General features: G+C 39.5%; 1 protein-coding gene across 2 annotated transcripts in view; it reads right to left on the bottom strand.

Annotated features, from left to right (window-relative positions):
• Positions 1 to 23,142, bottom strand: part of LMBR1 (limb development membrane protein 1) — a 67,668-nt gene that overhangs the window by 42,670 nt on the left and 1,856 nt on the right. Inside the window, exons 2-4 of one of the 2 annotated variants that reach the window (XM_035129041.3) lie at positions 4,776 to 4,848; positions 1,728 to 1,767; positions 341 to 480 (exon numbers count right to left, since the gene is read on the bottom strand). In XM_035129041.3, coding sequence (XP_034984932.1) covers positions 341 to 480; positions 1,728 to 1,767; positions 4,776 to 4,848 — 253 coding nt within the window. Of the gene's footprint in view, positions 1 to 340; positions 481 to 1,727; positions 1,768 to 3,563; positions 3,661 to 4,775; positions 4,849 to 23,142 lie in introns of those variants that run through there. The other variant, XM_035129044.3, reaches the window with a different exon arrangement.

Below are 23,142 nucleotides of genomic sequence, written 5' to 3'. Positions count from 1 at the left end.
CTCAGAACCAGAATGACAGCTAATTGGGGATGCCGCCACAGCCCACAAATCTAGTACTGTATAGATAATTGAGGATTGGCTAAAAGAAAGCATTCAACTTGTATCAATTGTATCAATTGCAGAAGATGCAAAAGTTCAGGATTTGGAGAGCCCTTATGAAAAAAGAGCATTCTAAAGATGAAAAGCAGGTAAGATTACCTGTCCAGTTTACTGAAAGCCCCTACTTAGGATGGAAAATATTTATCTGTGTACCCTAATGGTTCTGATTTGATGCATAGCTGGTACAGATAATTTTGTGTTACAAATTCAAGTACCAATATTAAAATTATATAATACAAACCATGAATTAGAGATCCATTTAACCACTGAATATAGTAGCTATGTGGAAAAGAGAGCAGGATTTCATTGCTGATTATTGAGAAAGGTAGAAGAAGGACAGCACCAGCTGAAACTGCAAGAGTAAATGTACTCAAGAATAGCCTGAAAATAAAAAAGAAGCATTATTGTTACTACTAATACAACAATTCAGACACAAACTGTTAAGTTAATGAAAACAGCTTAAAAAGAGCTTCAATGCATAACTGCCACTGCTTTGCAGGTATGGAGCTAATTCAACATGCAAAGTTTAATTTTTAAAAAAATAGAATGGAGACCTATCAAATATTAGCTGCTATTATTATTAATTTATATATGGCTTACACATGCCAAAATGGCCTCTAAGCAGTTCAATTAGCACACCACCCTCTCACTTCCTTGTCTTTCCTTAAACATCACGAAATACTATTCCTAAATGTGTTAAAGAAAACCAAGCAAGTCAAATCTGTCAAGGTTAATGAAAGTGCTCCCTCTGTTGTAAAAGTCTAGTACTGCTGAAGTGATGAAAAGCTCTGCATGGGAGCAAATTCAAACAAATTTTGGTTTGCAGATGAATACTAAGGGAAACACACACATATGCCACAATCCAAAGAAAAACACGACTAGATTGGCATGCACAAGAAGGCTCTCCGTTTAGAATTGTCAGATTGCAGCTCCCATGTCATATGGAAAGACAGTTATGATAATATAACTTTTATAACAGTTTCTTATAAAGGTTATTCAAAAAGTCAAAATTCTCAGTGGAAACCTCAGTTTAAAAGAAAATTTAAATACCGGGAATGCAGATTCTATTTTCAGATTTTGCTTTCATCAGGCTATTTGATTCATAAACACTGTATCCATTGTCAAAAACTAAGAGCTAAAAAGCCATGAAAGCAGCATATATTTCAGTTTTGTGCTTGGAAAGCACAAGAGTATTCTTCTTCTGCAACAGAAAAACACTTATTTGGTTTCACTCATTCACTCATTATACTAAACCATGGTTTATTAAAATGAATTAAAACCATGACTTAGTGTTATGTAAGAATCCTGACCAGAAGCGTAACTACGGTTTGTAAAGTTATTTGAAACCATGGTTTGTTTTTGGTTCACGAAACATTGGCCTGATGTTACGTGTGAACCCAGCATCCTTCTTTAACCACAGTTTGTTTGCCCACCCAACTCTAGAAAAACTACAACAGCTTGGGGAAGAGCAGCTGGAAAACAAATAAAACTTTGGAAAAGCAATCCACGATTCATTTGATTGTCTGTGGGTTTAGCGTTATGTATAAGCCAGACCTATATTTGCATAGCACCAGAAAGGTAATGAAAGCCTAAATAAGATATACATATACACACAAACATATACATACGAAATTCTATTGACAATAGCATCTTCATCCTCTTGCTCATCTGAAAAATAATGCATATTTGTATTACATTTTATTTCCAAGACAACTGTTGCCTGCTTTTTACTTCTTTTTCAACATTTTTATATATAAAAAGTGATCAAAATGCAGATTACAAATCAGTGAAAACCTTGTTTAGACTGCCCTAGTCTTTGCCTTAAAGACAGATGCCTACATAGCAAGATAGCCCAGTCTTTGCGCTGTCATAGTACAATGCCCCTATATACAAGCTTTTCTCCTCCACTAATCTCAAATTCAGCATTTCTTTCAGTCTTCATCACAGTTTACAAAACCTATTGTTCTTGACTGACTGCCTTTGGACAGTCAATGAGGCAACAAATGAGGAAGTTGCTCATGGTTCCTCTATGGCTGTTTTTAACTTTTACATAGGCAAGAGACACATCTCAGTGGCAAAATGCACAGTCCATGTTATCCAGTGCATAAACAAAACAAACATCCCTCCCTTCACCCTCAAATGAGACCCAGAAATGTAAACAGAGGAAGCACAAGTGAATTAGGTTTCCTCCCTTGCTTGCTTTGGTAGAATGTCCTAAGGCCATCTTATGCTTATTTTGTTTGCAAACACTTACGGTATATACCACCAATATTAAGGGGGGGAAATACCATGGCACTGCAAAGCATAACATCAACAATAAAATTCCATTAATAAATTCCATTAATAAAGAAAAGTGACATCTCAAAGCACTTTGAAACCATAGGTTTAAAAGTTTATTTGTAGATGGGAGTGCACATAATTTTGGGGAAAATTAGAATACAGTCATACCTCAGCTCCCAAACGCCTTGGGAGTCGAACATTCCAGCTCCCGAAAGATCGAAAACCAGAAGTGAGTGTTCTGGTTTTCAAACATTCTTTTGGAAGCCGAATGTCAGACAGGGCTTCTGTGGCTTCCGGTTGGAGTGTCCTGCAGCCAATCAGAAGCCGCACTTTGGAAGTCAAACATTTCGGAAGTCAAACGGACTTCCGGAACAAATTCTGTTCAACTTTGAGGTATGGCTGTATGTACAATTCTAAATTTGTTATCACACTTTCTTCACTTTCACTTTGGCTTTATTTTAACAATGTTAAAGAAAATGGAAAATGGAAATTGTGCTTCCTCTGTGTTCTACCATGAATTTATATATACAGATTGGACTAGCAGACATTCTCTGAATAGGATGACTCCCCCCTCTGGCCTTGATAGGCAGGGTCTTCAAGACTGTTGCCTCATCAAGACTGTTGCCTCCTCTTCCAGGGGGAGAATTCGTCCTGCCCTCCAGACCTAACTGGCAGAAAAGAAATAACCCCTCAACCCCAAAATAAAGCAACTCTGGGCAGATAGGAAATGAGAAACAGATTGAAAAGAGGTTTAATTTTAAAATTTCCAACTGTAAGGTGCAAGACAATATGAAACCGTATTAGTTATTAGGATTTGTATTAAGAAATTTTATATATATGATTTGACAAATCAGTGCAGAATTTCATGTTTAAAGAGAAAAAAAGAAAAATACAGTTCTGGAATTTTGAAACTTTAGAAAGCTCCATTAAAATATTGTCAGAAAAGAAATGAAAATGTGATCAAAATATTATGCAAGGTTTTTTTTATCAAACATCATATTTTTAATCATACTTCATATTTGTACTTTATAAAAGTACTGTATTTCATAGATTTTTTAATAAAAAAGAGAAATGTGAAAGTTTTCATAAAGCTACATTTATAAATATACACAATGTTAGAGATGAAAGGGAAGAAAAATGTCAAGATGGCTTGATGGTGCAAGCCACCAGAAGCTTACCCTTACCCAAGTATAACTTAGTTTTTGACGGATAAGAAATGACCAACCAGATTCCTGTGGGAAGTCTGCAAGCTGGACATGAGCACAACAGCCTTCTGCCCACCTGCAATTCCAAGCAACTGATAGTTGGTGGAATAATGCCTCTGACAGTGGAAGCAGAACATAGCCATCATGGCCAGTAGCCTTGGATAGCATTGCCGTCAATTAATTTGTCTATAATAACATAACAGAGTACAAATAAATTTGGATGTTAAGTTTATGTTTTATTAAGTTTTCAATTTGCAGATTTAACAAGGAATTGAATCATGAAAACATGGGGAATAAAGTAAAAATGAAGAAAAACGGGAAAAATAGTACTAACAGTAATAGCAAACCATAACATATTGGATACAGTGACCATCAATATGTGGGTCTTACATTAAAAATACAAGTTATAATATAAGCCCTCCAGTTAAACTTTAATCTCAAACCCTTGAGAGTATATCATTTACTGACATAGTAATGATAAACTAAATTAGCAATCCTGAACCCATATTTATTTAGACTTCAACCACAATGCTATTTGTACCACTAGGATCCCTGTCATGCAACTATTCATTAGATTGTCACCATGTCTGTAGACATTTGGAAGCTAGGTGGCAGCATGGCACAGACAATGAGCTTTCTTTCTGGCAATTGCAGTAAGGTGCTTTCCAAGACTGTTAACAAACATCTGCTTGTGCAGGTTTTGCCCCACTAGGTTATTGGCCCAATGGGTTATTGGCCCATTTTACATATGGTGCTGTTGCATTACTTACTTGTCGTTGATTATTTTTTAGATTGTATGTATAGTTTAGTACTTATTTGTTCTTATATGTATTTAGTACTGGAATTTTAGACGGTGATCCTTGGAGATCCTTTTATCAGAAGCAATATATAAATTATTTAAATAAATAAACTTCACTTTCTATTAACCAACTTGCAAAATTATAAATGAAGAAAACAGGCACAAGTTAATAGCTAAAGTCCTAACAAGTTGGGAAACCCACATTGCAAGAAATAAAGGTTGGGCAAATACAACAAAGAGATAATGTAAAATAGTATGGCTCTCTGGTCAAACACAAACTTTCCCCTCATCACCCAAAACACATTTTTGGCACTGTGCCCCAATATCACCAAGAGCATCTCATCTATTTCCCATTTTGATTGCAATCTACATTTGACTATAAAAACAGTTACCTCCTTTCCTCTTGTATCTTCTGATAATGAAGTAGGAAACAATATACAGAATAGCAAACAGAAGAAAACAGATCTGAAAAAGAAAGTTACAGAGTGAAGAGATTCGCATCATATAACAAGCAGCAATTTAGTTTTCAAAAATACTAAAGTGACACAACTTATAACAAATAGAAAGAAAACATTATACCAACAGTATAATTACTAATATGCAATGCTTATGTTATTTTGGCTATTTTTGTCACTTTCCTGAAGTACTAATTTTACTGCTGCAAGGGCCACACATAAGAAAATTCACCACTATATCTTCTTACCCCTTCATGGATCACTGCCTTGTCGTGGGGAAGGGGCTTAAATAACTTAGAGAAGTTATGTTTTGACCAAACGTGATCCACCTGGAGAAGGAATTGGCAAGTCACTCCAGTATCCCTGCCAAGAAAACTATGGACAAAGACAACAGGACTATAAAAGTTATGACGCTGGAAGATGAGCCCCTCAGGTCGGAAGGCGTCCAACATGCTACTGAGGAAGAGCGGAGGACAAGTACAAGTAGATTCAGAGCTGATGAAGCGACTGGGCCAAAGCCGAAAGGTCGCTCAGTTGCGGATATGCCTGGAAGTGAAAGGAAAGTCAGATGCTGTAAAGAAAAATATTGCATAGGAACCTGGAATGTAAGAACCATGGATAATGGTAAGCTGGATGTGGTGAAAAATGAGATGGCAAGAATAAATATTGACATCCTGGGCATCAGTGAACTAAAATGGAAGGGAATGGGTGAATTCAGTTCGAGTGACTATCATATCTACTACTGTGGGCAAGAATCCCGTAAAAGAAATGGAGTGGCCCTCATAGTCAACAAAAGAGTGGCAAAAGCTGTAATGGGATGCAATCTCAAAAATGACAGAATGATCTCGATACGAATCCAAGGCAGACCTTTTAACATCACAGTAATCCAAGTTTATGCACCAACTACCGGTGCTGAAGAAAGTGAAATTGACCAGTTCTATGAAGACTTACAACACCTTCTAGAAATGACACCAAAGAAGGATGTTCTTCTCATTACAGGGGATTGGAATGCTAAAGTAGGGAATCAAGAGATAAAAGGAACAACTGGCAAGTTTGGCCTTGGAGTTCAAAATGAAGCAGGGCAAAGGCTAATAGAGTTCTGTCAAGAGAACAAGCTGGTCATCACAAACACTCTTTTCCAACAACACAAGAGACGACTCTACACATGGATATCACCAAATGGGCAGCATCGAAATCAGATTGATTATATTCTCTGCAGCCAAAGATGGAGAAGCTCTATACAGTCAGCAAAAACAAGACCTGGAGCTGACTGTAACTCAGATCATCAGCTTCTTATAGCAAAATTCCAGCTTAAACTGAATAAAGTAGGAAAAACCACTGGGCCAGTAAGATACAATCTAAATCAAATCCCTTATGAATACACAGTGGAAGTGAGGAACAGGTTTAAGGATTTAGATTTGGTGGACAGAATGCCTGAAGAACTATGGATGGAGGCTCGTAACATTATACAGGAGGCAGCAACGAAAACCATCCCAAGGAAAAGGAAATGCAAGAAAGCAAAATGGCTGTCCAACGAGGCCTTACAAATAGCGGAGGAGAGGAGGCAAGCAAAATGCAAGGGAGATAGGGAAAGATACAGGAAACTGAATGCAAATTTCCAAAAAACAGCAAGGAGAGACAAGAGGGTCTTCCTAAATGAGCAATGCAAAGAAATAGAGGAAAACAATAGAATGGGGAAAACCAGAGATCTGTTCAAGAAAATTGGAGATATGAAAGGAACATTTCGTACAAAGATTACCATAATAAAGGACAAAAGTGGTAAGGACCTAACAGAGGCAGAAGACATCAAGAAGAGGTGGCAAAAATACACAGAGGAATTATACCAGAAAGATATGGAGGTCTCGTACACCTCAGGTAGTGTGGTTGCTGACCTTGAGCCAGACATCTTGGAGAGTGAAGTCAAATGGGCCTTAGAAAGCATTGCTAATAACAAGGCCAGTGGAAGTGATGATATTCCAGCTGAACTATTTAAAATTTTAAAAGATGATGCTGTTAAGGTGCTACACCCAATATGCCAGCAAGTATGGAAAACTCAGCAATGGCCAGAGGATTGGAGAAGATCAGTCTACATCCCAATTCCAAAGAAGGGCAGTGCCAAAGAATGCTCCAACTACCGCACAATTGCGCTCATTTCACACGCTAGCAAGGTTATGCTTAAAATTCTACAAGGCAGGCTAAGGCAGTATGTGGACCGAGAAATCCCAGAAGTGCAAGCTGGATTTCGAAGGGGCAGAGGAACCAGAGACCAAATAGCAAACATGCGCTGGATTATGGAGAAAGCTAGAGAGTTCCAGACAAACGTCTACTTCTGCTTCATTGACTATGCAAAAGCCTTTGACTGTGTCGACCACAGCAAACTATGGCAAGTTCTTAAAGAAATGGGAGTGCCTGATCACCTCATCTGTCTCCTGAGAAATCTCTATGTGGGACAAGAAGCTACAGTTAGAACTGGATATGGAACAACTGATTGGTTCAAAATTGGGAAAGGAGTACGACAAGGTTGTATATTGTCTCCCTGCTTATTTAACTTATATGCAGAATTCATCATGCGAAAGGCTGGACTAGATGAATCCCAAGCAGGAATTAAGATTGCCGGAAGAAATATCAACAACCTCAGATATGCAGATGACACAACCTTGATGGCAGAAAGTGAGGAGGAATTAAAGAACCTTTTAATGAGGGTGAAAGAGGAGAGCGCAAAATATGGTCTGAAGCTCAACATCAAAAAAACCAAGATCATGGCCACTGGTCCCATCACCTCCTGGCAAATAGAAGGGGAAGAAATGGAGGCAGTGAGAGATTTTACTTTCTTGGGCTCCTTGATCACTGCAGATGGTGACAGCAGTCACGAAATTAAAAGACGCCTGCTTCTTGGGAGAAAAGCAATGACAAACCTAGACAGCATCTTAAAAAGCAGAGACATCACCTTGCCTACAAAGGTCCGTATAGTTAAAGCTATGGTTTTCCCAGTAGTGATGTATGGAAGTGAGAGCTGGACCATAAAGAAGGCTGATCGCCGAAGAATTGATGCTTTTGAATTATGGTGCTGGAGGAGACTCTTGAGAGTCCCATGGACTGCAAGAAGATCAAACCTATCCATTCTTAAGGAAATCAGCCCTGAGTGCTCACTAGAAGGACAGATCGTGAAGCTGAGGCTCCAATACTTTGGCCACCTCATGAGAAGAGAAGAATCCTTGGAAAAGACCTTGATGTTGGGAAAGATGGAGGGCACTAGGAGAAGGGGACGACAGAGGACGAGATGGTTGGACAGTGTTCTCGAAGCTACGAACATGAGTTTGACCAAACTGCGGGAGGCAGTGGAAGACAGGAGTGCCTGGCGTGCTCTGGTCCATGGGGTCACGAAGAGTCGGACACGACTAAACGACTAAACAACAACAACATATCTTCTTAACTAGTCAAGATATATTAAAAAGGCCAGATTGCAAAGGAATTAATCCATCATTTTTCAGGAACAATGTGTATTAATACGCAAGATGACTGCCAGTCTTATTTTCAAGTGAGCATGCCAGCAAACTTCTGTTTTGCTTGCACAACACATTTGAAGATATAATCTGGCAACTGACCCAGAACACCAGTAGGATGCAATGATGGCACTCCAGCACTCCTGCAACACATGAAGTCTGCACAAGTCCAGGTATTTTTAACTGGATCAGGCTTGTGAGAAAATAAACTATGCACTAAAATGGTGTTGAACTTTATACTAATCGTTTGTATTTCTTTCAACCACTGACATGTAGAGAATCACTGTACCCAGAATATAATACAGGGAAACAAAGCCAGACATGTTAGAAATAAAGTAGGAACAAAATGCATGGAAAGTTAATCAAAGGTTTTAAAACATTACACTTCCTGTATCAGCCCCACAATCTGACACTAAAAATCCAACTATTCAAATTCATAATTTATGGGATGTCAACTCCCAATTCTATCGAATATTGACCAAGGCTTGCAATCCTATGTACACTTACCTACCAGTGAGCAAAGACTCCAGAATTTGAGGCTGCACAAAACATCTCATGTCAAAGGACAAAGTATAAAGTTTGCAATTTGCGCTACATGGGAAACAACTACTACTGTATGTCTTCCTTCTTACAATGACTGGCAACTGAACAGAGTGATCAGTGGAAATCAGTGGCAATGTATCTTTCTATCCTGATTTCTTCTTTTATAATCCTGTCAGACCTTGAACTTTTTCGTTAAAAAAAATCTTACAATCATCATCATCATCATACTAATAGAAACTAGGAGAATGGAATGCAACAGTATTGGCAATGTGGTACCCTTGAGCTGTTGTGGACTGCAACTCCCAGCCTCAGTCAGCAGGGTCAACAATGAGGAATGATGGGAGTTGTAGCTCACAGAACCTGAAGGGTACCAGATGACTGCCCCTGGAATCAAGTGTCTAGAAAGAAAGAATGACTGTTGTGGTTGAATAGGAATATTCTACACTGCAACATTCTGTTGCAGGTCCCACTTGACTCTTACCATAATTGAAACATTCTGATACAAAATGTAATGAAAAATGCAACATGAAAGTTAGTATTTCCTCTAATAATGAGTGTCTGTGCAATGTAATGTTGCCCATGGATAGCAAATGGCCAAAGGATTGCACTCCTCACATACACAAATTCCATTTTACTATTAATCATGTTTAGTAGTCAGTATGATGGTTTAGGAATAACACCAAACCATGGTTTGGCATTACGTATATAAGAAGAGTAATTAATAATAATACTAAAAGTACAAAGGCACAACTGTGCCTTAAATGTCTGAGTAGAAAAGCAGAATAGAGATTTATAAAACAACAAAAATAACTCTTCATAAAAAAATTTTAACTTTAAAGTAGAGTTTCACATTAAATACTGACTGAAAAGGTATCATTGAAGAAGAACGAACTCAGGAAGAAAAGGAGATATGAGCTAAGAGAAAGGCACGCTTGGCAAATCCTCACTGTGATCAACTCCTATCTGGATCCAAAATTGGTCTCCACGGTTGCCTAGGGACACACCGTTAAGACCATATTCATGGAAGACAATCTTACTCAGCTATGAGTGATCACCAAAGAAGAAGATTAACTGTATATTTGTATGGAAATAGAATATTCCCTCCCCCCCCCCCCCCGTGCATATGTCAGGACTTAATCTGAGCTGGATTGTACCTGAACGGTATATTAATTTGCAATTTCTTTGGACTCTGGCTTTATTCACTGTGCTTTCACTCGAATTAGCTATCTCTAAATGTCAATAACTAGTTATATCAAATGACTGGACACATCAGCACTCTCCAGGCCAGCGCTTGTCAGCATATAGTACCCCATTCCTGGTTCAGCTCATCTTATCCAGCACTTGTCATTAAAACCCTGCAGAGTGCTTCTATCATCCTTCATTCTCAGGGTTTCAGGAAGGAGATAATGAAAAAACTAGAGGGTTGTTTATGCAAAAACTATTTTAAAATACATTATCTACAATTAATTGTCTAACACTTACGTTCTCATGCAAAAACACTTATGGATTAAAAATGGCTTGCTTTGCCAAGTTCAATTTGACTGGAAGCAGGGTCATATTTAATTCTGAAACAGTACTTCCAACCCACAGCGAGAGATCTATTATTCCAAATTAAATCAGTGTGATTTAAAGCCAGAATAAAGGTAGTTCACATTTTTGCAGAGAACACCTAACGCCATGCAGGGATTTGCACATGCAATCAATTTCTTACTTCCAACTGCAGCTGCCTATAATTTCATCACAGTAATCTTCAAAGTGTATTTTTAGGATAGAGTAGGAAATGGTTCTATAAACAATTTGTCAGGTGATGCTACAGAGGGCCTCACCACAATAGGAGTATAGCATCTAGATCAAGGGAAATAATAGTACCACTGTATTCTGCTCTGGTCAGACCTCACCTGGAGTACTGTGTCCAGTTCTGGGCACCACAGTTCAAGAAGGATATTGAAAAGCTGGAACGTGTCCAGAGGAGGGCAACCAAAATGGTCAAAGGCCTGGAAACAATGCCTTATGAGGAACGACTTAGGAAGCTGGGTATGTTTAGCCTGGAGAAGAGAAGTTTAAGGGGTGATATGATAGCCATGTTCAAATATATAAAAGGATGTCATATAGAGGAGGAAGAAAGGTTGTTTTCTGCTGCTCCAGAGAAGCGGACACGGAGCAATGGATTCAAACTACAAGAAAGAAGATTCCACCTAAACATTAGGAAGAACTTCCTGACAGTAAGAGCTGTTCGACAGTGGAATTTGCTGCCAAGGAGTGTGGTGGAGTCTCCTTCTTTGGAGGTCTTTAAGCAGAGGCTTGACAGCCATATGTCAGGAATGCTTTGATGGTGTTTCCTGCTTGGCAGGGGGTTGGACCGGATGGCCCTTGTGGTCTCTTCCAACTCTATGATTCATCCAGTGATCTACAACTAACCAATACTGTATGTGTCTCGAGAGACATGGAAGAGTGCCATTGGAGGATTACAGCATTCACTGTGGCTGTAGAGACCGATACAGGAGGGATGTGTTTTGCTGCAGCAGGGGCAGATGAAGACACTAGGAACTAGAGTGGGTAGATAAATCGGCTAGAATGAAACATTATACATAAGAGATGGCAGCTGCCAGCATATCCTACAGATAGTTAATTTCACTTGCACAATATCTTTCTGTTGTTTGGTTAGTGGTTGAGACTCCACCAACCAAACTACAAAATGATACAAGTGAAATTAACTGTCAGTAGGATACACTGGCAACTGCCATGTCTTTCTACATACAATGTTTCATTCGAGCGATTTAACTACTCTCCAATTCCTAGAAATTTACATACCATATACTGTACAGTCTCATACCTCGGGTTGCGTTCACTGCGGGTTGAGTACTTTTGGGTTAAGTACTCAGTGGAGCAGAAAGTGTTTACTTCTGGGTTCCGCCGCATGCGCATGTGCAGAAGCATGATACACGCTTTGCGCGTGCGCAGAAGCGCTCTATCGGCGCTTCACACATGCACGGAAGCGCCACTCTGAATACGTACATTTCAGGGTGCGAAAGGCACCCCAAAATGGATCAGGTACGTATCCAGCAGTAACACTGTATTCTGTAATAGGGCAAAGAAAGGTTGGCAATGTTATTATCACATTCCAAGCATATTGTGTCCAAGGACCAACATTTCTCATGGCTAGTGCTTGCAAAAGTCTCTGAATTTAAGCTCTAGAGCTTCTTAGTGATCAGATGCTGTACTTAAAAGGTTGGGTTTTTTTCTTTTGTTTTTTACAGGCCTAAAATCTGGGGCAGGGGGAGATTATACAGCCCTAAATTATTCCTTAGATTCCCCCAACCCCAACTCAAGAGATGGTTCTACAATTGCAAAATACTATATACAAAAATACTATATACAAAATACTATACACATCATGCGAAAGGCTGGACTAGATGAATCCCAAGCAGGAATTAAGATTGCCGGAAGAAATATCAACAACCTCAGATATGCAGATGACACAACCTTGATGGCAGAAAGTGAGGAGGAATTAAAGAACCTTTTAATGAGGGTGAAAGAGGAGAGCGCAAAATATGGTCTGAAGCTCAACATCAAAAAAACCAAGATCATGGCCACTGGTCCCATCACCTCCTGGCAAATAGAAGGGGAAGAAATGGAGGCAGTGAGAGATTTTACTTTCTTGGGCTCCTTGATCACTGCAGATGGTGACAGCAGTCACGAAATTAAAAGACGCCTGCTTCTTGGGAGAAAAGCAATGACAAACCTAGACAGCATCTTAAAAAGCAGAGACATCACCTTGCCGACAAAGGTCCGCATAGTTAAAGCTATGGTTTTCCCAGTAGTGATGTATGGAAGTGAGAGCTGGACCATAAAGAAGGCTGATCGCCGAAGAATTGATGCTTTTGAATTATGGTGCTGGAGGAGACTCTTGAGAGTCCCATGGACTGCTAGAAGATCAAACCTATCCATTCTTAAGGAAATCAGCCCTGAGTGCTCCCTGGAAGGACAGATCGTGAAGCTGAGGCTCCAATACTTTGGCCACCTCATGAGAAGAGAAGAATCCTTGGAAAAGACCCTGATGTTGGGAAAGATTGAGGGCACTAGGAGAAGGGGACGACAGAGGACAAGGTGGTTGGACAGTGTTCTCGAAGCTACGAACATGAGTTTGACCAAACTACGGGAGGCAGTGCAAGACAGGAGTGCCTGGCGTGCTATGGTCCATGGGGTCACGAAGAGTCGGACACGACTAAACGACTAAACAACAATATACAAAAAAGGTCAAATGATGCAGGTGAGACAAGAAGCCATAATAACTCATAGCAAGCAAATAAACACCCAAAAAGTGAGAAGCAGTCCACATTAATGCCCTGAAGTACTATATATTAACTCTTGAGTAAAAGCAGCAGGAAATATAACCATTTGTGCACCATCTTCAAATTGCTGATACAGAACTCCATGTAAACCTGGAAAGGCCATAGTGCAGCCTTTTTCAACCTTGGGTCCCTAGGTGTTGTTGAACTACAACTCCCATCACTCCTAGCCAGCATGGCCAGTGGTCAGGGATAATGGGAGTTGGATAAAAATGCTGAATGTGTATGCGGATAGATGACTGCATGGAAACAAATGAGGTTGAATCCAGGCTGAAGGGGGCAGAAGCTGAAACAGGTTAAAGCACTTTCACAAGTGCTCGAAAAAGCACAGCCATAATTACAAATACAACCATGGCTCCCTCACAATAATTTTTAATTATTCCCAATATTTAATAATCCCAATATTTCCCAAGCTTAGTGATAGAGAAAGTGGTTATCTTGTAGGTTATCTTAGGACTCATGATACAACGCAAATACATGGAATCTACAACAATGCGTTCCTTAAACTTTCTTTCTCAGTGGTAATACTGTTGAGTCTGCAAAGCATTATAACTGTAAACCACATTAAAAGGTTTGGAACAATTTAGAACAGTTTCCCCAAATTGAAAGCAGTGAATATAATTACAATTAGCAATCTTTCTTCTATACAGCAGGTGGCAACAGACTGATTCTAATGCAAGAGTGTTCCCATAAGGAAATGCTTGTGTCCTTCAGGGCCATTTGGCAAGTAAACAAAGTACTAATAGCTACATGCAGATCCATCTCAAGCATCATAAATAAAGATATGCCACTCACAGACTTCTGCAAAGAATATGAAATCAAAATTTCATTTTTATTTGCATTCTTTGGTGCCTCAGAAATGCTTTTAAAAAGAACAGAAATGGGAGTGGGGGCATAATCTTGTCAGTTGCCTTTGCTCATGAACTGCTTTGATTACAATTAAAGAGACGAACAGAGCATCAACAATTTATTCCATATGACAATAGTTATCCATCTATCTTCTTTAGGAAAATGGTGAGCCTGGAAGACCTTAAGAATGATGGTAGTATTCAATAATTTCTCAGTCCAACCCATCTGTAGTATAACAACAATGATGGCCTATCATATAGCATTGTGATAAGGACTGAGAAGGATATTGACAAGCTGAAGTGTGTGCAGAGGAGGGTGACAAAGTTGATCAAGGGTCTGGAAACCAAGCCTTATGAGGAACGGTTGAAGGAGTTGGATATGTTTAGCTAGGAAAAGAAGAGACGGAGGAGACTGAGAGGAGATATGATAGCTATCTTCAAACATCTAAAGGGCTGTCACATGGAAGATGGAGCAAGCTTGCTTTCTCCTGCTTTGGAGGCTAGGACCCAAACCAATGGATTCAAGTTACAAGAAAGAAGATTCCAACTAAATATCAGGAAGAAATTTCTGACAGTAAGAGCTGTTCAAAAGTGGAACAGGCTCCCATGAGAGGTGGTGGACTCTCCTTCATTGCAGGTTTTTAATTAGAGGTTGGATGAATCTAGCTGAGATTCTTGTACTGCATGGGGTTGGGCTCGATGACCCTTGAGATCCCTTCCAACTATGATTATATGAAATGTAGCTTCTGAGTGTGGAAGCATTCTTTACCTCAATTTTCAATGCCTGGAAGCCAAAGTTTACTTGACATAACAACAGAAAGGAATCAAGTCTGTTAACCCTGCTAAATCATCCACCCATAGCAATGTCCTCAGAAAACCCAGGTCCATCACGCTGCTCTCTGAAATTCTTGCCATTGTTGAGGAAGGAACAAGGGGCTAGAATAGATCAATCTCACTGCTTCAGAAAAGAATGTGGAAAGGACTGTACTTTCCATGCTCTCAAGCCTTAGCTTATTATTACTGTATTGGTTTTAAAAATGAAGTTCCAAATTAAAACAGGAGGGCAGTATGTTAAAGCCACAACAATATCAAGTTATATTCTGCTGCTTTTTGTAACACACCTTTAATAGGGGTGAGGAACCTATTGCCAATGGGCCAAATTTGGGGTATCATAGTTCCTAATTTGATCTACGAGGCCGGTTTCCCCAAACCATGCCCATCTGCCCCACACCTGACATCTTATATGTTGTCAAGTGTGGGGCAGCTAATGGTGTGTCTGGATCATCTGTACAGCAGTTCCCCTTACAAAGTCCCTTGCACTGGTGTTCCCAGACACCTGACAACCAGTTAGCTGTCAGACACTTGGGAAGCACTGCAGAAGGGACAACGCACCTGTCCAGTCAGGAATGATGACAGAGAAAGATCTGGTCAGTTTGGCCAAAAGGTTCCTCGCCCATGCTAGAAGGTAAAAAAGGTGTATGTTCTAGACATAGGCATGTAGAAGAAAATTTAAAAATAAAGAAGTTGTTGGCACATGTTAATATGTGTTTAGCTTAGGTTTAGCTTATTTATATTTTGAATTGTTTGAAACTTTTGAGAACTTAATTTGTTTTATTGTTTGTAAACCACTTAGAGATTCTATTTATAATCAAGTAGTATATATATCTTGTTAAATAAAATAAATAAAATTCCAAGGTGGCACTTTTACAATAAACTATATAAATAAAACTCAATATATCAAATTATTTATGATATTCTTTAGTATAGAACTACACACCTGCATATTCATGGAAGCTAAGTTATAACTCAAAAAAATTATTCCAATGTATTGATTTTTCATACTTTTGATATGACAGATTTATAATACTCTACATAAGCATTAAATTAGAACCAGTACTTTCCTCCCCTTAGAATAAATAAGAAACTAGCATTAAGCTTTTATGAACAAAATATAAGCCCAAACAGGATTTGGAGTCACTAAAAATGTATTATTCTGTTTACAGCAGAATATTACTCCCTAACACAACTGGATAAAAGCAAAAACCAACAACCAACAATCAAAAACCAAGCAGATTACTCCCCCTTCTCATAGGCTAATGTGACGGGAGAGCAATCCTGCTTAATGCTGGGTTCCTGCTTAATACTTCAAAGGCTCCGAACAACCAGCTGGCTGTCAAGCACTTTGGCAGCTGCACAAAGCAGGCTTTGATCAAGCCCAATTTTTATCAGTATGATGTCAGGTCAGGGACAGGGCAGGTGGATGTGACTTGCCCAAAATGGACTTGGGGGCCAAATGGGGAAGCCTGGTGGACCAACACTGACCTGAAGGCTGGAGGTTCCTTGCCCTAATTTAAAGCACTGGGATTTGGTCCGTGAGATGCCCACTCAGCCATAAGTTGCGCTGGTGACATTAGGACAAAGTCTTGCCTGGCACCTTTGTTGCATATCATTAGGCACCAGGCAAAAACATTCCTCTTCTCCCAGGCCTTTGGCCACGTAAACAATCTACGGCCTTTTAAACTGGAAGGTGTATTGTTTCTATTTGTTACTATGATACATATTTCATTTTTTTATGGTAAAGCACCATGTGATCCTCAGAAGAAGGGTGATATAGAAATTTAATTCATTCAGTGGTTTTCAACTAGTGTGCCATGCCACCCTGGGGTGCCTTGAATGATGGTCAGGGGTGCCACGGGCAACACTAGCCTCTGTCCCTCTTTCTTTCTTTCTTTCTTTCTTTCTTTCTTTCTTTCTTTCTTTCTTTCTTTCTTTCTTTCTTTCTTTCTTTCTTTCTTTCTTTCTTTCCCTCCTCTGATGCCCTCTCACATCTCTGCCTGCCCCAAGCTTGCACAGCTGTTTATTGCAGCAGCCCTGGCTATAAGCTCTGCAAAGGAATGGTGCCTGTAGGAGGCAGCTCTCTTTAGGATGGGGGTGAGGGCAGCTCAGAGACCAGAGAGAGCAGCAGCAGCTGCTGCTGCTGCCCGGAGGACTCCCAAGGAGAAGAGAGGGGCATCAGGAGGCTGAGGGAACACTCCACAAAGGAGGGTGTTTGAAAAAGGGTGAGAGGCTGCCAGCTCTGCAAGCAAGGGGTGACATAACTGGGCTCCTGAGCCGCACAAGGGTGCCATAGAAATAATGCAGTTGGTCAAGGGAGCCGTGGACTCAAAAAGGTTGAAAACCTCTGAATTAATAAATTAAACTAATTAATAATAAACTCACAGTTAACCCCATGGGGAAAGTATGAGGTGCAAATAATAAAACAAGACTCTTGAGTTTTCTCTACAGTTATTGAAGATCGTACCATTTTACCATTTTAAAAAATATTTGCGAAAAGGAATGAATGATGAAAAACTTGATGTTGCCCAAAGACTATAGAATAAGTTTATTTGCTGAGCAGGCATCTGGATTCTGGGGAACCATTCAAATTCTTACCCGGCCAACAGAATTCTCAGATCCAACTTCAAAACTTTAGGACTGTATTACATTGCCACCTTCACTGACAATACTGAACAATAATTTTAAATAATCAAATTTCAACAAGCCATGGATTAGTCTATGAAGCCTCATTTGGGCAAGGCACGCCCATTTGCCCAACATCTGACATCTGACATCAAACGTGACACAGTTTCAAAGAACAGTGTGGGCTGTTTAAAAGTCATTTTGCAAACAGCCCACACCACTCTTTGAAGTCGCAACAACTGGGGCTACAAAGTACATCACCTGATGTTATAGTGACTATAGTAACCCCACCTGCCTGCCAAATTTGGCCCAGTAGGCATGGGGAGGTAAAGACCTGGCCCACCAGCCCCCCCCCTTCTATCGCTCAACTTCCAACTACCAAAACCCAAAATAAATAATGTGGATTTATAAGTGTTTGAAATAGGCATTTATAAGTGTGTGAAACAGGCACTGCAATACTAACACACATGCTGCTGTGGCTTCAAGTAACCAGAGGAAAAATGTAAAGACAGTGGAAAACAATTAGGACTGAATAGTTCAAACCCATTGTGGACAACATTCACACAGAAAGAGAATACATTTCACCTTGAACTGAATAAATTTCTATCCATTTTTAGCTTCTCAGGAAAACAACTGTCTGCAATGCAAGTCCTACAGGTCAAATAAAGGACCAACTGTACTGTTCTTTAAAAGATTCTCAGCAACATGCCAGGTAGGCCAATTAATCAAGAGTTATAGTGAGAAGAGAAAAAGCCTTCAATCCTAACATTATCATATTCTTGTAACATTAACACATTCACATTAATACTTGGCTTCCATTCATGGTTTGTCTGGAAAGAAAACAAATCTGGGAGCCCAGGTTCACACTTCACAACAAGCCAGATTCTGTATTGGTTTGGGCATGTTTCCTCTCCCACATTGGCACAGCCAGGAGCAGGGTAGGAGAAAAGCACTTGTGCACATTAATTTATTTTAAACTATGGTCTAACAGTATGAACAAACCCAGCCAAAGAAAAAATAGCATCTCCAAGGAGACATTTAAAAATTACTTAAAAGACAGATATTGATTGATAGTTTGTGTGGAAAAACTGAGAACAAATGGCAGCAGCCAAATCAAAAATATATGTGATTAAGTACCCACATTTCCCCTTAATTTTTAGAAGCCACATACAACACTGGATCCAATCTAACTGTAAGCACACAACCTGATAGTTCAGTCAGTAGAGCATAAGACTCTTAATTTCAGGGTTGTGGGTTTTAGCCAGGCGTAGGCAAAGTTGGCCCTCCAGATGTTTTTAGCCTACAACTCCCATGATCCCTAGCTAACAGGACCAGTGGTTAGGGATGATGGGAATTGTAGTCTCAAAACATCTGGAGGGCCAACTTTGCCTATGCCTGGTTTGAGCCATGCATTGGGCAAAAGATTCCTGCATTGCAGGGGGTTGGATTAGATGACCCTTGTGGTCCATTCCAACTCTACAATTCTGTGATTCTATTATCAGAAAATCGTATCTACCTTTCAGCAGAGAAATGGGAGTGAGTAGGAGCAGGGGAAACCAAGTCCATGTGCCTCCCCCCCCCCCAAAAAAAACACTCTCGGAACACTTAATGCAACCGTTGACTTTTCTACTGCAGTTACTGTATCTGGATTGAAGGAGGGGCCATAAATACAACACTCCACCTGTGAACAGAACAAAATTCATACTCATGGAAGAGGGATTTCTCACTTCCCCCTACCCTCTGCAGTACCCAATAATCTTCTCCTGGGTTTGGAGACCCTTGGGAATGGTGTACGATATTGTGCACATGGCTGCAGATAGAGGGGGGAGTCGGCTGATATCTCCTCCTTATGTGAAGAGAGGAGCAACTTAGGATCCAAGTTAATGTTCTTCATCCATATAAATTTGCCCTTTCATTGGATCAGGAAACTAAAAACTGCCATACATAATTAGTTCATAGACAAAAGTAGTGACTCCCACCATAGTAGACAAATGAACTCTGGGAAGAGATTGAGAGAAACCATGAATTAACAACCATAAATTACCTCTCTCTCAATGCAGCATATTCTATTTAACACACCTACATGGAAAAAATGCCCAAAGGATCTAATTTATACCAGGGAATTTCACTCAATACAGCAGAATGAATACCATTTACTTAGGCACTAAACAAGTATGGAGGATGAAAAAACTGTATTTAATAATTGTTTCAATTGTTTTCCAGATTTTCCAGAAAACTAATTAAGGATTTATATTTAAGATTTTCATGAAACAATAGCACCTTGAGTAGTCCTTTAAACTTTTGCATGAAAACCCTAAATTCTACACACAAATCACCAAAACTGTAAATTTAATATCATTCACATTTGTTCAACTGGGTTCTCCTTAGAACTGTTGCCATGGTCTGGTAACTTCTGGAGGGATATACCGGTATATGCATTTAGCATTGAGAGGGTTGTAGGAGCCTGGTGCAAGGCAACCAGAAAAGTTATCTATTTTGATCACTGGCCATCAATCAACATGTTAAAGCTCCTTTCAACTGGATGGGAATTGCAAGTTGAGATTCCTGCATTGCAGGGGTGGACTAGATGACCCTCACAATCCCTTCAAACTCTACAATTCTATGACTCTTTTCTTTTCATTGAGTTGTGATCTCCATGAATAGTGAACTACAAAATCCTAGTTTCAGACCCATATTCTATGGTTTACAGTCAACAAACTTTCTAAACTGCAAGTCATCTAATTTCTGAAAAATGTATTGTGCATTATTTATAATCATGCAGCCTTTAAAAATGCTAAATTGGCATATTTGGTGCATCTCAACCATCAATCACTCTGAATGCTATCACTTCAAAGACTGAAAAGGGTGTTATAAAAAGAAATTCCACACTGGAGTTTTATAATTCAATAGAAAGGAAGTGAAGGTACCGTAGTGCAATTTCACTTCCAGAAAGTCCATTTTCTCATATATTGCTAAGAAAATGTTACAATTTGTTTGATGTTTATCTGTATTTTGAGTCTGATTAATCTATTATTCGGAGTCTCATTGAAGCAAGGGACTAGGTGAGGAAAGCTATCTGAAGCTGAATCCAAACAAAGATGTCATGATGACATGGGTACAAGAAACTGACCACTGTATTGTTCTTTGGTAATTTTGTTGTACGTCTGTGCTGTCTGAAAAGCAAAAGGATGGTATGACTGCCAAGTCCACTTTCACAAACTAAATTTGTAGCTATTTAAAATGTAAACTAGGTTCATAGCACCAGGAGAACTGGACCAAGAGTAAGAAGATGCTGCTAAGAATTATGAAAAAAGCAGGCTAACTTAAGGTATTAGCTATTGTGCAACTTTTGCACAACACAGAAGTGTTGCTGTGCTATGTGTGGGCTGCAATTTCTAAGAAGGGCTTAAAATTCACTTTACTGAAAATATCAGCTTACAACTGGAGTAAAAAAAAAGGTTTTATAAAAGATCAAAGCTGAGAATAACAAATCCTCAGAAATGAGAACAGACCCTCAGCTGTTCACACCTTGATCTAATAAAACAAGCAAAACAAGAAGGGTCGCTATAATCAAAACCAACAAGCTAAACAATCTGGTCTGCTCCTACTCTGAAAGGCAGGATTCTCCATGCATTAAATGAACAATATGTCCCAGGCCACAGGAACCAGCCTGATTCCGGGAATACTGTAGTGTAAAAAAGCAATTAAGGAAGTATGCCAGGTTACAAAAAGCTTCCAAGAACACTAATTTTATCTAACCTGTTACAGTTTTTTCAATAAAAAATTAGAGGTCAAAACTGAAAACACAGTTTGAGGAAAGTATACCATAACATTCCTAGAGAAAGACTATATATTCTATTTCTGGTTAAGAACAGCATTTAACACAGGATGAGCAACTATAAAATCCATTACCAAAAGTACTGTGCAGAGGAGGTGACGTAGTCCTGTGACACTGAGGAGTTAACCACATATTCCCTCATTATGATGCATGCCATGCTCAGTCTGGAGAAAGTGTGAATGACCTGTGTAAGGAAAGACGGAATGCAACAAGCTACCCCATACTTGCCTATGGAATTTACAAAGCAACATAGTGGTTTATCAAACATTAAAATCAGCAAAAGGAGAGAGAGAAATGTAAAATATTACACTGAGGGGTATTGAATAATGCCTTACAGCACAACAATTCAAGGTGGCATCGGGCAATAAATAAGCAGTATAATTTACTCACACATCCAACTTTTCAGTATTAAATTGGCACATCACTTCATGGGGAGATGTGCAAATTCACTTTGTATTTGCAAGGGTAGGGAGATGTGATAGAACCAAAGCGGACAACTCAGAAGAGGCCATAAAGACAGTTATGTAACTCTGAATGTACCCAGCATGAAACTATGCAAAGTTGGGGAGGTACCAGGTTGGGGAAGAATGCTGTGAGAATAGTATTTAGCATGATGTGAGGGAAAGCAAAACATTAGGGGGTACAGAGTCACAAAGTACTTAGCACTTATGAGGTACCAGTAGTTGGCTATTACAGGACTGATGTGGAAAGGCTAGACAAATGATGTATTCTTGTACTTGACTGGCATAGGTTCAACAGAGTGTGTCAGCATTAGAAAGATTCGGCCATGAAATTCAATGGGTAACCTTAAACCCATTACCCTAACCTACCTCACAGGGTTGTTATGAAGTATAGTGGGGTGCACTTTTTGAGCTCCTTTGGGGGGAAAGTAAGATACAACTTATTTTTCAACAGATGATGGGAGTCAATTGCAAACAACATCATGACCTCTAGGGATTCATCTATAAATGTGTGGGGAATCTTTTTCAGCACGAGGGCTGTATTCACCCACTGGCAACCTTATGGGAGTGGCATGCCAGTTTAGGTGGGACTAGAGACAAAACTGGGTGGAACAATAGGCATGACCACACACAAAAAGTAGGGTGTTTCTTTATGCACATACATCTCTCCATGCTTTACTCTGGCAATTAAGAAACATTTTCCCAGTTCAAGGACACATTCCAGTCAGTAAAAAGCTGATCAGGAGCATGACCTTTGGAAAGTCCCAATGGCCAAATAATGAGGCCTGGAGGGTCAGATTTGCATCCTAGGCCCGAGGCTTCCCATCTGTTCTAGAAGTTGGAGATATATGCAACAATCCTGCACACCTGCTCAGTACATGATATGCAAAAGTAGTAGATGGTATTTATAGAAGGGCTGTGGTGACACCATATACTTCCAGGCTTGGGTTAAGGTTTGGATTATGATCTGGAGCTAGGAAGCACTCTATATGCAAATCAGAATGGCACAAGCTTCTTTGTAGAATGTACTCCCACATTCAGCGAAGGAGGTAAAAGCAGTGGATATTTGGACACTGTATATCAAAGACACATCACTTGTGCAAAAGGTGATGGACTGAACTTTGAATGTTTCAATTTTACTCAGAAATTAGTACTAATGAAACTAAAGAAACCAATGAAAAGTTTTATTACAATCAAGCAGTATATAATTTACTTACAGGTACTGAGAATCAGAACTAGAGAGAACAGCTACAATGTGTGCGTGGTACAGTCAATGCAGCTGCTGTACTTGGTATGGGCTGTG

Source organism: Zootoca vivipara, chromosome 11 (genome assembly GCF_965207765.1).
Source record: "Zootoca vivipara chromosome 11, rZooViv2.hap1.1, whole genome shotgun sequence".
Classification (NCBI taxonomy): Eukaryota; Metazoa; Chordata; class Lepidosauria; order Squamata; family Lacertidae; genus Zootoca; species Zootoca vivipara.
Note: the sequence above shows the minus strand (reverse complement) of the source record. Positions and strands in the feature narration are given on the sequence as shown.